The 18313-nt window shown below is 40.4% G+C and overlaps 1 protein-coding gene across 1 annotated transcript in view; it reads left to right on the forward strand.

Moving 5' to 3' along the window:
- Window positions 1-18313, forward strand: part of LOC120030237 (phospholipid-transporting ATPase ABCA1-like) — a 218291-nt gene that overhangs the window by 72840 nt on the left and 127138 nt on the right. Inside the window, exons 16-20 of the mRNA XM_038975583.1 lie at window positions 3414-3542; window positions 5544-5715; window positions 6623-6754; window positions 7850-7989; window positions 9824-9961. Of these exons, the coding sequence (XP_038831511.1) occupies window positions 3414-3542; window positions 5544-5715; window positions 6623-6754; window positions 7850-7989; window positions 9824-9961 (711 nt within the window). The remainder of the gene's footprint in view (window positions 1-3413; window positions 3543-5543; window positions 5716-6622; window positions 6755-7849; window positions 7990-9823; window positions 9962-18313) is intronic.

An 18313-nucleotide genomic window follows, 5' to 3' on the forward strand; every position in this document is an offset into this window, starting at 1 on the left:
AGGATTCTCCAACTCCAACTGAATCTGACACAATTTCCGTAAAGGTGTGACTGTCCTAATATGGACAGTGAGCATTATGGTGAAGCTGCCCCAAGCTGTGACCCTGGGTCAGTTTAGCATTCTCCTGAATGGTCCTAGTATGGACTGTGAGTGCTGTAGATAATGACATCTGTTAGTGGATAAAGTGTCGTTGATTAGCAACGTACAGTACCAGCCAAATGTTTGGACCCACCTACTCATTCAAGGCTTTTGCTTTATTTTTACTATTTTGTACATTGTATAATAATTGTGAAGAAATAACACATATGGAATCATGTAATAACAAAATAGCGTTAAACAAATCAAAATATATGCCATATTTTCTTTATATTAGCCACCCTTTGCCTTGATGACAGCTTTGCACACTCTTAGCATTCTCTCAACCAGCTTCATGAGGTAAGGGTGACAAGGTAAGGGTGGTATACAGAAGATAGCCCTATTTGGTAAAAGACCAAGTCCATATTATGGCAAGAACAGCTCAAATAAGCAAAGAGAAACGACAGTCCATGATTACTTTAAGATATGAAGGTCAGTCAATCCGTAAAATGTCAATAATTTGAAAAGACCTTCAGGTGAAGTCGCAAAAACCATTAAATGCTATGATGAAACAAGCTCTCATGAGGACCGCCACTGGAAAGGAAGACCCAGAGTTACCTCTGCTGGATAAGTTCATTAGAGTTAACTGCACCTCAGATTGCAGCCCAAATAAATGCTTCATAGAGTTCAAGTAACAGACACATCTCAACATCAACTGTTCCGAGGAGACTGTGTGAATCAGACCTTCATGGTCAAATTGATGCAAAGAAACCACTACTAAAGGACACCAGTAAGAAGAACAGACTTGCTTGGGCCAAGAAACACGAGCAATGTACATTAGACCGGTGGAAATCTGTCCTTTGGTCTGATGAGTCCAAATTAGAGATGTTTGGTTACAGCCGCTGTGTCTTTGTGAGACGAAGAGTAGGTGAATGGATGATCTCTACATGTGTGGTTCCCACCGTGAAGCATGGAGGAGAAGGTGTGATGGTGTGGTGGTGCTTTGCTGTTGACACTGTTGGTAATTTATTTAGAATTCAAGGCACACTTAACCAGCATGGCTACCACAGCATTTTGCAGCGATACTCCATCCCATCTGGTTTGCGCTTAGTGGGACTATCATTTGTTTTCAACAGAACAATGTCGCAACACACCTCCAGGTTGTCTAAGGGCTATTTGACCAAGAGGGAGAGTGATGGAGTGGCCTCCACAATCCCCCGACCTCAACCCAATTGAGATGGTTTGGGATAAGTTGGATCGCAGAGTGAAGGAAAAGCAGCCAACAAGTGCTCAGCATATGTGGGAACTCCTTCAAGACTGTTGGAAAAACATTCAAGGTGAAGCTGGTTGAGTGAATGCCAAGAGGGTGCAAATCTGTCATCAAGGCAAAGGGTGGCTACTTTGAAGAATCTCAAATATAAAATATAATTTGGTTTGTTTTACACTTTTTTGGTCACTACATGATTCCATGTGTTATTTCATAGTTTTGATGTCTTCACAATTATTTTACAATGTAATAAATAAAGCAAAACCCTTGAATGGGTAGGTGTGTCCAAACCTTTGACTGGTAATGTGGATAAATATATTATCCCACCAATATGAACATAATGTACATAAAGGGAACAGTTTCCACTTCATTTCAACGAAATACTTCAATGTAATGACATTGAATCAACATGGAAAACTGATTGGATTTGAAAAAGTCATCAACATAAGGGAATTGACATGTCCAATGACATGGTGACATGTTTCTTTGATTTTACGTAGAATTTATATTTGTTGTCAAGTCAACCAAATGTAAATAAAAAATAGACGTTGAACTGACGTCTGTGCCCACTGGGTTGTGATGAATACAGTACTCTGATCTTGGGGGAAAAGTGTGTAAAGTATGATAAACTCCACTGAACAAAAATAAAAATGCAAAATGTAAAGTGTTGGTTCCATGTTTAATGAGCTGAAGAAAAACAAATCCAACATTTTCCATATGCACAAAAACTTTATTTAAAAAACATTGCACAAATTTGATATCCATGTTAATGAGCATTTCTCCTTTGCCAAGTTAATCCATCCACCTGACAGGTGTGGCATATCAAGAAGATGATTAAACAGGATGATCATTACACAGGTGCACCTTGTGCTGGGGACAATAAAAAGCCACTTTAAAATGTGCAGTTTTGTCACACAACACAATGCCACATATGCCAGATGTGTCCACCAGAGCTCTTTCCAGAGAATTTAATGTTAATTTCTCTACTATAAGCTGCCTCCGTTGTTGTTTTAAAGAATCTGGCAGTACGTCCAATCGGCCTCACAACCGCAAACCATGTGTAACCCCTCTAGCCCAGTCCCTTCTGAGTATTTCTGTCTGTAATAAAGCCCTTTTGTCTGGAAAAACTCATTCTGATTGGCTGGACATGGCTCCCTAGTGCGTGCACCCTTGCCCTGTCATGTGAAATTCATAGATTAGGGCCTACAAAATTTACTTCAATTGACTGATTTCCTTATAAGAACTGTAGCTTAGTAAAATCTTTGAAAATGTTGCGTTTATACTTTTGTTCAGTATATTTTATACACAAAATGTACAAGTACCTGCAAAATAATGGAAACACTTGAGTAAATGAGGGATATAAAGTATATTGAAAGTAGGTGCTTCCACACAGGTGTGGTTCCTGAGTTAATTAATCAATTAACGTCTCATCATGTATAAAAATGCTGGGTAGGCCATTATTTTGGCTACCATGGCAATGCCCCCATATAATGACAATAACCCCCATCCACAGGGCACGAGTGGTCACTGAATGGTTAAGAACATGAAACCGATGTAAACCATATGCCATGGCCATCTCAGTCACCAGATCTCAACCTAATTGAACACTTACGGGAGATTCTGGAGCAGCGCCTGAGACAGCGTTCTCCACCACCACCAACAACAAACACCAAATGATGGAAATTCTCTTGTAGGAATGGTGTCGCATCCCTTCAATAGATTTCCAGACACTTGTAGAATTTATGTGTTGGTCCAACGCCCTATTAAGACACTCTAAGTTGGTGTTTCCTTTATTTTGGCAGTTACCTGTATGTTATACTGTAATTATGAAATCCACAGAGTACACAGAACTGATACGCTCCTCTCTTGCCAAAACAACTTTGGTCAATAATCAGAAAATATATATAATATCCCAGCAGATTGCCATAATGTATTCATCTCATCTTCTCTAATTAAAAAAAAGGGGGATTTGTGCCAGTCTTGCTGGATGGAAATATGCACTGCAAAGCGCCATCCCTCAAGCCAAGCTGTTATTAAAATGTGAATGATGTTTCTCCATGCTTGATCACAGGCCAATATGGAATAGCAAAGCCGTGGTACTTCCCATTCACCGCCTCCTATTGGTGTGGGACTTCACCGGCGCCCAATGCTGACCCCAGTCAGTTCAAGGACCCCATTGAATACACCGGTATAGTAGGCAGTTTTTCACGCACACACCTTTGCACAAACACACACTCAATCCCATAGTGGATCTATTCAATCAGGCATTACGCAACATTTATTCATTTGTCTGGTTTAACACAGGTCATTACAATCACAGACTGTTTGCAATCTAAATAAGTCTAGTTAATTAGAATTAGACGCCTGATTGTTACCACCTTGGTTGTGTGTTGGATAATAATGGAGAAAGAGAATGGTTGGGGAAAAACAAGGCTGAGCTTGGAAAGTCAAAGCCTCATTAGTAAATGTTAAAGGCCCAGTGCAGTCAAAAACATGATTTGCCTATGTTAAGTGAGCATGGAAGGTGCTAAGTGAGCCTCACACCTGCTCCTGGGAACAGCAGAAAGGGGGTAGCCAACAGGAAATGTGACACAGAGTGTCACTAATGAAGTTAAGACTGATTGTGTTATTCTGAGAATTGTTGTTATTTGTGTCACACAACACCGGTAACATAAAAATGTATATAAATGACCTTTTGTTATAATAGCAGACACCTTTTTTTATGTAATTAAGGAAATATAATTATTGAGCTGTGGGTAGATTCTGTGTGGAATACTATTTATTATGTAGCTTTTCTGAGGACATGAATCAAAAGTCTAATTTCATTTTATTAATGTAATAGTAAAATAATATTATACAACAGATGGGTCTAATCCTGAATGCTGATTGGTTATAACCCCATTCCAGCCGGTGTCTATTCCACAAATTACCACCGGCTAAATCTATGACATTAAAATGCCTATTTACTCTGTTCCATCTGACTGTGCAATCCACTGTCTCATCAAACTTGATCACTATAAAAAGCATCTAGACATTATCTCACATTTCTTTTAGACTAACATTTTAGTTTTCAACAGAGGAGATTTGTATAAAACTTGCTGTCTGTCTCTCCAACATTTGCAACATTGTTTCAATATTGAAATGTGATCTCCAGCTGTCCCATAGTAATGAAGGTGTTGGGAGTCAGGACGAGACAGACACGCAGGCATCTTTTCCCAGCCAGTCGAAATCATGAATCATCTGGCATCATTTTTATGGATATATACAAAGAAATGCCAATAGAAAACAAGTCACACGAAACACAGCTATTTGCTGTCTTTCCAGCATCAGTTAGAAGTGATTGTGTTACTGTAGCTGTGTTGTTGGCTAGCTCCTCTGAACAACAGTGTCCTGACGAGTGAGCACGTTTTCTATACCAGGCGAAATCGCGAGTCATTACTTTATTGTTATGGATGTATCCAAATAAATGTCATTAGAAAACAGGTAAAAAAATAACATCAAATTCAGCTACTTTCCTGTTATTCTGTCTGCACTGTTTGACATGACTGTAAATTAGCCGTAGTTGGCTAGCTAGCAAGCAAGGGATAAGAACGTTACCAACCAGTATGGCAATGGAACACTTAGGACGAACGACTGGGTCGTGTCCATAGATACAGAACAAAGACTTAATGAATGGGCCGAACCGATAGGACGAACGACCAGCCAGTAGCAACCTTAGATTTGTGTCAGGACTATATCTCATGGAAGGATGAAATAGTATGAATAAATGAATACAAATATAGTTAATGAAAATATATCAATCATTATTTGAATATGTTGGTAACCTGTTGTATAAAAGTGATAATGCCCCCGAAGCCAGTGTTTGTCTCGGGCCTAACAATAACCGTGCCAATTATATCCTCCAATCACCGGCTTCTTGGACATTATCACTTAAATAATATATGCCAGACACTTTTATCCTAAGCGACTTAGTCATCTGTGCATATATTTTACTTATGGCAGGGGCCTAACAACTTATGGGTGGCCTCAGGAGTTGAACCCACAATCCTGGCGTTGCAAGTGCCATGCTCTACCTACTGAGCTGTACAGGCACATGTATTTGTTATTTACTATATATATATGCATTAATGACATGTGACATATTGTCACATTCCTTATTTTGTCATGAGGAGAATAAGGTACGTCTTCTTTTTTTTAAAAGATTATTTGGAAAAGCCACCACTCAATATGAAGGCAGGGGTCTCAATCAGGAACCTTGTAAAGATCTATAAAACTGGGAAAAAGCTTGCAGTGGATGGACTAACTGTGGACTTCTTCGAGAATCACATCACCTCTTTCCTTGGTCACAATGGGGCAGGAAAAACAACCACCATGTAAGTAACACAATAATACAAATGGACTGAATTTATTTAGTGCTCTTCTAGGTTTTTAAAGCTTAAAGGGAAAATTGCCTCAAAAACTGAAAAAAATACCTAAAGAGAGTTTTTGAGTGGATTTCCCCTTTTTAGAGCTTTACATCATTGTATGGATGCAACTCACCTCATCCACTGCCAATGTGTAACACCCACCTGGGTGATGCCACAGCAGCCATTTTGCCCCAGAAAGCTCAACACACAGCTATTACAGTGGAGAGGTGAGGAAAGGACTTACAAACTGGCAGCTCTCCATGGTAGCACATGAGGACACATTACATAGTACTTCAAATGTATTGTAGTTCATTTAACTCTGATTTCTTCTTGAAATAATGAAGTACACATAAAATAAAATCTTGCTCTTACTTTGTGATGAGTTTGAAAGATGACTAAACTGCGAGTGGAAAGTGAGAGGGAATTATACTTGACGGGTTACATTGTTTTCACAAGCTGTTTACAGTTACTTCACTTTTTAAAGATGCTACTTCACTGCAGCTGTAATGAGATTACTCTATCATGTCTATCCTCACAATTAAATATGTGAATTCTGTTGATTGATTAGCCAACCATGACACATTTTGTTGATTAGTTCTTATACACTGGGAAAGTGACGTCTATTTCCGCCATCACTTTCATATTCACTTTTTCTGTTTTTGACTGGACTTCCAGATTATATAATCAAAAAACAGAAAATGTGGTTATTTAAGATATACAAAAGTGTATATAAAATTATATTCATAATTGTGGATTAATTTACTTATACACAATGCGTTTTATGAAGGTTTTCGATTCCGTTTCTATAGATACGGAAGTGAAAATGACGTCACACTTTCCCAGCACATTTTCTTGTTCTCCTTTTGTTTTATAGGTCGATCCTGACAGGACTCTTCGCTCCGACGTCGGGGACCGCTCTAATAAACGGCTATGATATCCGCACAGACATGGACACCATTAGAAAGCATCTGGGAATGTGCCCTCAGCACAATGTCTTATTCAATGAGTAAGTGGCATTCAACAAGTGGATCGATATCGCTCAATCACCTCTTCAATAACCTCTCAATATCCCAGCAGGCAAAACTTGTTGCAATGACATCACTGGTGCACTGGTTGTATAAGGACGTTTTGCAAAGGTCTGAACAGATAACAGGCGAAATATGACAGACCCCCGTGGTCTCTAAATGTTGATATGAAAAGACTTCTTGGTTTCTTGGTGTAAAAGAGACCAGCTGATTGTAATCTGGTTATATGGCCTCTTCTCAACAGGAAGAAACATGTTTACAATTAGACAATTTTCATGAAAATGTTATGTCACAGTTAATGTTGGACGTATTCCAAATGAAACATCTACAGTAACTTGCATCTCAAATCATTGCGATGTTCTCACCCATCCTCGTGCCTACTTCAAACTAAGCTTTTTTCATTCCATCCACTTTCTTCCCTCTAATAGTGTCATTATCAACCACAATGCAGACTCACAGGCTGACATTGTTCGCTATGCCCTTTCATAATCGGGTTCTCTTCCATTTTCCCCTTTGCTGAGTGATCACCTGCGACCTCCGACGCCTCATGTCTCTTACATCATGATTATGACTGAGTACCTGGCAAATTATGGCCATTAATATTTATCCCAACAGAACTGAAGTGTCTATAATTAAACTGGGGCTCTCAATATTCATGTGTACGGGAAGTAGGCTAGACGCTAAAACGTACGCACAGATATGCTCGCCGGCTTGGCAGTCAAGATGATTCCGCAAAAGTTTGTGACATATGAATGGAGTCGGCTGGCTGGAGTGGAAACAGTGGTGTCAGAGTTGTGTGGATTGTGTTAATATGACAGGTTGAGAGTTGATGATGAGGGTACTTATGGGCGCTAATAAGTCATCTATGAGTCATGAAGGACCATATGATCTTGTTATAGCAGTTAAAGTTCATTTGAAGTTTAGTTCAAGAGTGACTATCCCGTGTAACTTTAAGCACAATGAAATAATATATATTTCAAATAATATATAATCAAACATTTTATTATTATTATTATTGTCACTTGGATCCACTTTTTGTACATTTGATCAATCAAATCATTTTTTCTGCTTCTTAGCCTTACAGTGGAGGAACACATCTACTTCTACTCCAGATTAAAGGGACGAAGCCGAGATGAAGTGAAAACAGAGATTGACCAAATGATCAAGGATGTCGGGCTGCCACACAAACGCAAGGAATTTGCCAAGAACCTGTCAGGTGCGTGTGTGTGTCCAGGGAATGTGATCATGCACAAATGTAACTTTATATAACATTTTCATTAGGTAACTCTGTCCCCGAGCCACCACTTGTCAAACTGTGTGCATGCATGCGTGTGTGTGGAAATGCAGGTGTAGAATCCATTGTCTGGGGGGCAAACAATATGCTTGATAAATTGGCTCCAGTCATGGGTTGCATGTGAACAAAATCATTGAAATATGACATTCAAGGTTAATCTAGTCTGACATTTCCACAACATTAGCACAACACAAGACACATTCACAACAGCTCCCAGAGTGTGAGCCTGTGCTGTTCTGTGTCAGGTTTCCATCCAACCTTTTTAATGTGAGGAAAGTACATGTCAAATAAAAATGAGACGACAGACCTAATGGCCTGATGGAAAGTCATTATCCCGATACACAATCGGGTTTCTTCACCATTTGTGTATCTGCTTGTTAACAAATCAAATTTTATTTGTCACACGCGCCGAATGCAACGCGTGTAGACTTTACCGTGAAATGCTTGCTTACAAGCCCTTCCCAACGATGCAGAGTTATAAAATAATAATAATAAAGAAAAATAGTAACACGAGAGGAAGAAAATACTCAAGAATTGAGCTACATACAGGGAGTACCAGTACCAGATCAATGTGCAGGGGTATGAGGTATTTGAGGTAGATATATACATCAAGGCAGGTTAAAGTGACTATGCATCAGGATAGGTGCATAGTCACGTGTGACTCAGTTGGTTGAGCGTGGTGCTTGCAACGCCAGGGTTGCGTTTTCGTACTGGGGGGACCAGTACTAAAACGTATGCACTCACTACTCTAAGTCGCTCTTGATAAGAATGATGACTCAAATGTAAGAGGTAGATATGTACATAAAAGCAGAGTAGTGACTAGGCATCAGGATAAATAATATAAGGTATTTGAGGTAGATATGTACACGAAGGCAGGGTAAAGTGACTAGGCATCAGGATAGATAATAATATGAGTAAAATAGAGTACAGAGTAGCAGCAGGCAGCATAGGATTTGTGTATGTGATGTGCAATCTGCTTGGAAAGTGTGATATTCACACTGGCAATAACACTGTCGATCAATAGTATAATTGTTTCATGTGCTTGTACTATCTGTAGCAAAATGTCAAACTGACCATTAGCTACAGTACATACCTTGCCATTCTATGACAGTGTTTTCTTATCCTTATTGAGAAAGACACTTGCTGGTTTTGATTTCAACCAAAAACGTAACCTTTATGAAAGAAAAAAGGTGATATCAAGACCAAACCTCAAAGAAATTGATCAGAATGAACACAGATATGCTTTTTAAATGTCAAAATTGATCAGGCCTAGTCTGAGGGCCACTGTAAATGCTAGTTTTCATTTCAGTCTCTTGGTTCTCGTTTCTTCCCTGTATCGATCAATAAGGTCATTGATTAGCTAGGAAGTCCACACACCTGGTTTTCAGGTCTAACTCTGACACATTTTAAAGGAAATAAATAAAACTTGAAGACAATGTGGCCCCACTGCATGGATCTGAAATGATTGGATCATTTTACACAATATGGTTAAAATTCCACCTACCCTATCAGAGGGAATGGTGGAGAAACAGATACCAGGAGCTAGGGGCCAGAAGTTGATTTGGAATTGTATGTTCTCTCAAGGGCAGAAAAAGTCCTCTTCTAATCGTACCTGTTTCCCTATACCTATTCAATTCATTAAGATCCACCACACAAGTGTCTAGGGTGTAGGGGCCAGGGGTCAATTTGGAGTTGGGGATATGTGTCATTTGAAGGGAGCAGAAAGTGACCAAATGTGAACTGTGTCCTCTCTCAGGGGGAATGCAGAGGAAATTGTCGGTGGCAATCGCATTCGTGGGAGGGTCCAACATCGTCATCCTGGATGAACCCACAGCGGGGGTGGACCCATACGCCCGGAGGGGGATATGGGAACTACTGTTGAAGTACAAACAAGGTATGGGATCTGTCGGTTGAATACCAAACCACTCTGTTGAGCTCCAAAGTCTATACACTATGTATGATGTTGTTTGGAATGTTGACTTTAAGTATTTATTATGGGTCTTCTCTATGGACAAACTTCTCAGATATGGACCAAGGTACTTCAGCTTCAGCTTTTTCTCTGTCTTTTTACTGTTGTTTTTATTTCTTTACTTATCTATTGTTCACCTAATACCTATTTTTTACTTAAAAATTGCACTGTTGGTTAGGGCCTGTAAGTAAGCATTTCACTGTAAGGTCTACACCTGTTGTATTCGGCGCAAGTGACAAATACACTTTGATTTGATATATAGGAATATCCAAAGTTAAATGCATTGTAAAACATCCAGAATTACATGATTTTGTATTTTGTTAAATGACAAAATGAAGGTAGATCATTTGGCATTAGGAGAGCTCACACAAGTTAACTCTTTTTTTAAAATTAGCATTTCATTGATTTAGTTTTAATGACTATTTTTCTGGTATGCTTTTGCTTGAGTCGGCAATGACACAGCTGTCTTCCCAGTCTACAGTATCGTCATGGAGACCGATACTGTTGACTAGATGACAGCGATAATAAGGCATCGGAGACTCATCCAATTTGATGGGACACTTAAAAGGCTCTTTAATTGTTGACATATTCAATTGCTTGTCATTTTCTGGGATGCACTTTTGCCTGTTTGCCCAGGCTTCCCTGTGACTGAAAGGCAAGACATGGACATTATAATAACACATTTCCAAGATGTCTAAATGTTTGATGTGCACTGAGCAGCATTTCATCTTAGCTATTTCATTAGCAGTGTTCTTTACCTAATCAAGTCCCATCCAGAGCTTGAGAACTCTTGTTTAATGAGAACATTCACATCCATACTAGTTAAGTGTCATACTGTAGCATGTCTTATTGGCACCACGATGTCAGAATTGTTGCTCAAATTGATCATTATCACTGGAATGGATTTGCACTGAGAGAATATTTGTTTGAAACCAAAGCCAAGCTGATATAATGTATGTTTTACTTCCTTGATAAAGGGCTTTGGTCTGAAACTTAAGAGTAACTCAGACATTTGCTTAAGTTACAGATTTCGGCTGTTTTTGACTAATTGTTTTTCCAGGAAATGGCATCATCTGATTCTCAAATGTTCCCATTAGTCAGTCTAAGTGTTATTGATAGCAAGTAACTGACACCTTTCACATAGTTGAACCGCTGAAGTAGCCAAACTTGTAACATGTATGCACTGTAGCTTGTTAATTAGAACATTCAATAGACACTAATGAGGTCCCTATAGGAATATATCACATTTCCACCTCCATGTATTTCTCTGAAGATCTCTTACACTCTGTAGATGTTTGACGATATGACCTGCATGGATAATTTGGATGCTGATCTTCCTAGTTTACTTCTAAAACATAGGTATGGGGATCTAATGCGTTCCAATTAAACTCATGTGCTGATAGCACTTGCCATTCCCCAATTTGAACTGTAGATGTGTGGACATGTGTCAAATAGTTGGGTAGGAGAGAGTGTAATCACAGCGTGGAGGAGTTAATATTTCAGTCTTGGGGGTTGGAGTTTGATGTGGCAGTTACTGATGTTTGTCCCCCATGAGACACCATTGCAACAAAGCCAGTATTCCTGGCTTTGAATCTAAGATACACTACATGACCAAAAGTATGTAGACACCTGCTCGTCGAACATCTCTTTACAAAATCATGGACATTAATATAGAGTTGGTCCCCCCTTTGCTGCTATAACAGTCTCCGCTCTTCTGGGAAGGCGTTCCACGAGATGTTGGAACATTGCTCCGGGAACTTGCTTCCATTCAGCCACGAGCATTAGTGAGGTCGGGCACAGATGTTGGGCAATTAGGCCTGGCTCGTGTTCGATGGGGTTGAGGTTAGGTTTCTGTGCAGGCCAGTCAAGTTTTCCACACCGATCTCGACAAACCATTTCTGTATGGTCCTTGCTTTGTGCATGGGGGCATTGTCATGATGAAACAGGAAAGGGCCTTTCCCAAACTGTTGCAACAAAGTTGGAAGCACAGAATCGTATAGAATATCATTGTATGCTGTAGCATTAAGATTTCCCTTCACTGGAACTAAGGGGCCTAGCCCAAACTCTGAAAAACAGCCTCAGACCATTATTCCTCCACCACCAAACTTTATAGTTGGCACTGCATTCAGACAGGTAGCGTTCTCCTGGCAACTTCCAAACCCAGATTCGGGCTGCCTGATGGTGAAGCATGATTCATCACTCCAGAGATAGCATTTCCACTGCTCGAAAGTCCAATGGTGGCAAGCTTTACACCACTCCAGCCGTCACTTGGCATTGCGCTTGTGTGCGGCTGCTCAGCCACAGAAACCCATTTCATGAAGCTTCCAACGAACAGTTCTTGTGCTGACGTTGCATCCAGAAGACGTTTGGAACTCGGTAGAGAATGTTGCAACCGAAGACAGGCGATTTGTACGTGCTATGCACCTCAGTACTCGACGGTACCGTTCTATGAGCTTATGTGGCCTACCACCTAGGGCTGTGGCGGTCACGAAATGTCATCAGCCGGTGATTGTCAAGCTAATAACTGTAGGTATCACGGTAACTGGCTTCCACACACAGCCTACAAGCCACTGATGCAGACCTTTGGAACATCTATATTTTAAAAAGTCTAATAAATCCATGTAAAATAGCCTACACCTTCATAACAAATCCATGATTTACTTTAGACAGGTCTAAAGAAGCATGCTATGAAGAAAATGTAGTCTATTTCAGAAGAACAGAATAGCATACTCTGGCTATGCCAAATGGCTTTGGGCTACACAAGTTAATTTAGGAGAAAAGATTTGCTTAAAATTCCGTGGCATTATTTTATATGTTTTTATAGTATGAAGACTACAATTGAACAAAGCTGAATAAAATGGAAAGAATATTTTCTCCAAACGATTTGAGGGACTGCGCACATACGGCTATTCTGAAAAATTCGGAAAAATTAAAAATAGAAGTAGTACTTTAATTTGAAAAATTAAAAATAGAAGTAGTACTCCTATATGCTTAATTTAGAGCTATTCATTTAACTTTAGTTGTTCTACAAACGTTGGGCTATATGTTTTGATATTTAATACATTGTAAGGCTGCAAGATGCAACTCTAATGATGACTTGAAAAAAAGTTTGCTTGAAAGGCATGAACTCTGCTTTGAGTGTGTACAGCCTGCTCAAAAAACAGTCTCTCATTCACAATTTGACAAGCAATTGATAATGCCTCGAATTTCACGGCAGCATTCCCTTTGTGTGGCCGTAATGCACCCTCAAAAAACCCGTGCCTTTTGTGGCCGTTGTGCCGTTGGCCCTTTCTCACAGGCTACAAGTGAAGACAGAAACATCAGGGACTCAACTCCAAGATGCATATTGAAGATATTGGAAGAACTGTCCACATTTACTTTTTGTCAGTCAACAAGATGAGTAGACCTAACGAACAGCAAAAGCACTAGCCTATGTCAATCTAATATCCCCCATAATAATAAAGTCAACCTATTCTATTCTCTGCGAGAAATAAATATTCCAAACATAGTCTGGGACAGTTGTGGGATGCAATAGATCCCAAATTAATACAGCCACTAGCATCAAAAAAACTTTTATAAGCAATGTGGCTGATGCAACAGATCAGAACATTTACCTTAAAATGTGATAAAATATTAGGCTATTTCTTCACATTATAAGCGCAGGAATGCGCACATGGCAGTAGGCTATATGCGCAAATGTTCCATTAGCGGGAAAACACCATTATCAAAAGTGACCTCAAATGCGATTATGCATGTAATGCTTTTTTTATAGAGGCGCATTTTAATTGTGAAAATTATCTTCCCCAAACTTGAAACTCACGCACTGCTTATGTATGCCAGTTTGGCTCTATACTCCTTGTAAAGAGGATTAATGTGGTTCATTTTAAGAAGTTATTTTGCCACTTATCAAAACATATATGCCTATGGGCTAGGCTACATGCGGTGTGTGACTATGATTAGAAAAAGTGGCAAAAAAAGGCATTGTTTCTTATGCTAGGTATCATTCACAAGTGATATATATATAATTCACAAGTGATAATATATAATTCTTTACATATACTAAATAATATACAGAACCAGTCAAACGTTTGGACACACCTACTCATTCAAGGGTTTTTCTTTATTTTACTATTTTCTACATTGTATAATAATAGTGAAGACATCAAAACTGTGAAGTAACAGATGTGGAATCATGTAGTAACCAACTCATCCCAAACCATCTCAATTGGGTTGAGGTCGGGTGATTGTGGAGCCCAGGTCATCTGATGCAGCACTCCATCACTCTACTTGGTCAAATAGCCCTTACACCGCCTGGAGGTGTGTTTTGGGTCATTGTCCTGTTGAAAAATAAATGATAGTCCCACTAAATGCAAACCAGGTGGGATGGCATATTGCTGCAGAATGCTGTGGTAGCCATGCTGGTTAAGTGTGCTGTGAATTCCAAATAAATCATTGACAGTGTCACCAGAAAGCACCATCACACCTCCTCCTCCATGCTTCACGGTGGGAACCACACATGCGGAGATCATCCGTTCACCTACTCTGCGTCTCACAAAGACACGGCAGTTGGAACCAAAAATCTAAAATGATTGACTCATCAGACCATAGGATAGATTTCCACCGTTCTAATGTCCATTGCTCGTGTTTCTTGGCCTATGTCTCTTCTTCTTATCGGTATCCTTTAGTAGTGGTTTCTTTGCAACAATTCGACCATGAAAGCCTGATTTACTCAGTCTCCTCTGAACAGTTGATGTTGACATGTGTCTGTTACTTGAACTCTGTGTAGCATTTATTTGAGCTGCAATCTGAGGTGCAGTTAACTCTAATGAACTTATCCTCTGCAGCAGAGGTAACTCTGGGTCTTCCTTTCCTGTGGCGGTCCTCATGAGAGTCAGTTTCATCATATCGCTTGATGTTTTTTGTGACTGCAAATGAAGAGATTTTAAAAGTTCTTGAAAACTTCCCAGTTGTCTGACCTTCATGTCTTAAAGGCATGATGGACTGTTGTTTCTCTTTGCTTATTTGAGCTGTTCTTGCCATAATATGGACCTGGTCCTTTACCAAATAAGGCTATTTTCTGTATACCACCCCTACCTTGTCACAACACAACTGATTGGTTCAAACGCATTAAGATGGAAAGTAAATTCCACAAATGAACTTTTAACAAGGCACACATGTTAATTGAAATGCATTCCAAGTGACTAGCTCATGAAGCTGGTTGAAAGAATGCCAAGAGTGTCATTAACCTCTCTTGGGTACGTGAGACGTTAGCGTCCCACCTCTTCAACAGCCAGTGAAACTGCTGGGCGCCAAATTCAAATACAGAAATACTCATTATAAAAATTCAGAAAACAAAACATATTTTACATAGGTTTAAAGATTAACTTCTTGTGAATCCAACCACGGTGTCAGATTTTTTTAAATGCTTTACGGCGAAAGCATACCTTACGATTATTTGATTACATAGCCCAGCAGACAAATCATTACAAACAGTAACCAGCCAAGTAGAAGAGTTACACAAGTCAGAAATAGAGATAGAATTAATCCCTTACCTTTGATGATCTTCATATGGTTGCACTCAGCAGACATTCATTTACTCAATAAATGTTCCTTTTGTTTGATAAAGTCTCTTTATGTCTAAAAACCTCTGTTTTGTTCGCGCGTTTTCTTCAGTAATCCACAGGCTCAAACGCAGTCAAAACAGGCAGACAAACAATCCAAGTTGTATCCGTAAAGTTCATAGAAACATGTCAAACGATGTTTATAATCAATCCTCAGGTTGTTTTCAGCCTAAATAATCGATAATACACTGCTCAAAAAAATAAAGGGAACACTAAAATAACACATCCTAGATCTGAATGAATGAAACATTCTTATTAAATACTTTTTTCTTTACATAGTTGAATGTGCTGACTACAAAATCACACAAAAATTATCAATGGAAATCAAATTTATCAACCCAGGGAGGTCTGGATTTGGAGTCACATTCAAAATTAAAGTGGAAAACCACACTACAGGCTGATCCAACTTTGATGTAATGTCCTTAAAACAAGTCAAAATGAGGCTCAGTAGTGTGTGTGGCCTCCACGTGCCTGTATGACCTCCCTACAACGCCTGGGCTCGCTCCTGATGAGGTGGCGGACTGTCTCCTGAGGGATCTCCTCCCAGACCTGGACTAAAGCATCCGCCAACTCCTGGACAGTCTGTGGTGCAACGTGGCGTTGGTGGATGGAGCGAGACATGTTGTCCCAGATGTGCTCAATTGGATTCAGGTCTGGGGAACGGGCGGGCCAGTCCATAGCATCAATGCCTTCCTCTTGCAGGAACTGCTGACACAATCCAGCCACGTGAGGTCTAGCATTGTCTTGCATTAGAAAGAACCCAGGGCCAACCGCACCAGCATATGGTCTCACAAGGGGTCTGAGGATCTCATCTTGGTACCTAATGGCAGTCAGGCTACCTCTGGCGAGCACATGGAGGGCTGTGCGGCCCCCCAAAGAAATGCCACCCCACACCATGACTGACCCACCGCCAAACCGGTCATGCTGGAGGATGTTGCAGGCAGCAGAAAGTTCTCCACGGCGTCTCCAGACTCTGTCACGTCTGTCACATGTGCGTGTGAACCTGCTTGTATCTGTGAAGAGCACAGGGCGCCAGTGGCGAATTTGCCAATCTTGGTGTTCTCTGGCAAATGCCAAACGTTCTGCACGGTGTTGGGCTGTAAGCACAACCCCCACCTGTGGACGTCGGGCCCTCATACCACCCTCATGGAGTCTGTTTCTGACCGTTTGAGCAGATACATGCACATTTGTGGCCTGCTGGAGGTCATTTTGCAGGGCTCTGGCAGTGCTCCTCCTAATCCTCCTTGCACAAAGGCGGAGGTAGCGGTCCTGCTGCTGGGTTGTTGCCCTCCTACGGCCTCCTCCACGTCTCCTGATGTACTGCCCTGTCTCCTGGTAGCGCCTCCATGCTCTGGACACTACGCTGACAGACACAGCAAACCTTCTTGCCACAGCTCGCATTGATGTGCCATCCTGGATGAGCTGCACTACCTGAGCCACTTGTGTGGGTTGTAGACTCCGTCTCATGCTACCACTAGAGTGAAAGCACCGCCAGCATTCAAAAGTGACCAAAACATCAGCCAGGAAGCATAGGAACTGAGAAGTGGTCTGTGGTCACCACCTGCAGAACCACTCCTTTATTGGGGGTGTCTTGCTAATTGCCTATAATTTCCACCTTTTGTCTATTCCATTTGCACAACTGCATGTGCAATTTATTGTCAATCAGTGTTGCTTCCTAAGTGGACAGTTTGATTTCACAGAAGTGTGATTGACTTGGAGTTACATTGTGTTGTTTAAGTGTTCCCTTTATTTTTTTGAGCAGTGTATTTCAACCGGACAATAACGTCGTCAATATAAAAGGTAAACAAGAAAGGCACTCTCTCGGTCTCGCGCATGAAAAAGCTCTATGACACTTTATGGTCCACTCATTCAAACTGCTATTACTTCCTAATTTTTCAGACAACATCTAGTGGAAGGCAAAGAAACTGCAATTTCAGTCCTAAGTCAATGGATACTGTAATGGCATTGAATAGAAAACTACAAAACAAAAAAGAAAACTACTTCCTGAATGGATTTTTCTCAGGTTTTCGCCTGCCAAATCAGTTCTGTTATACTCACAGACACTATTTTAACAGTTTTGGAAACTTTAGAGTGTTTTCTATCCAAATATACCAGTTATATGCATATCATATCTTCTGGGGCCGAGAAGCAGGCTGTTTAATTTGGGCATGCATTTCATCCAACATTTCTATGTTTAGGTTTGTCATTTGGCCTGATATGGTTCTCAATCAGAGGCAGGTGTTTTTCATTGTCTCCGATTGGGAACCATATTTAGGTAGCCTGTTTTCACTGTTGGTTTGTGGGTGTTTGTTTCCTGTGTCAGTGTTTGTGCCACACGGGACTGTTTTCGGTTAGATTCTCTTTGTTATTTTGTATTGTGTCTTGTTCAGTTTATTATATTAAAACATGGACACTTACCACGCTGCGTCTTGGTCCGATCCCTGCTACACCTCCTCTTCAGACGAAGAGGAGGAAATCTGCCGTTACACAGTGAGTAAGTTTGGTCGGCTACAAATGGCCATCAGCAGCATCAGAGCTTGGAGAAGCCTAATTACTGTGATTAAATGGTCACGTGGAATTTGACTGCCGGTGTGGTGGTAATACGGTCACCGCAACAGCCCTACTACCAGTTCGCGGCTGAGCAGTTGTTGCTCCT

This window comes from Salvelinus namaycush, chromosome 36, assembly GCF_016432855.1.
Source record: "Salvelinus namaycush isolate Seneca chromosome 36, SaNama_1.0, whole genome shotgun sequence".
In the NCBI taxonomy this organism is placed as follows: Eukaryota; Metazoa; Chordata; class Actinopteri; order Salmoniformes; family Salmonidae; genus Salvelinus; species Salvelinus namaycush.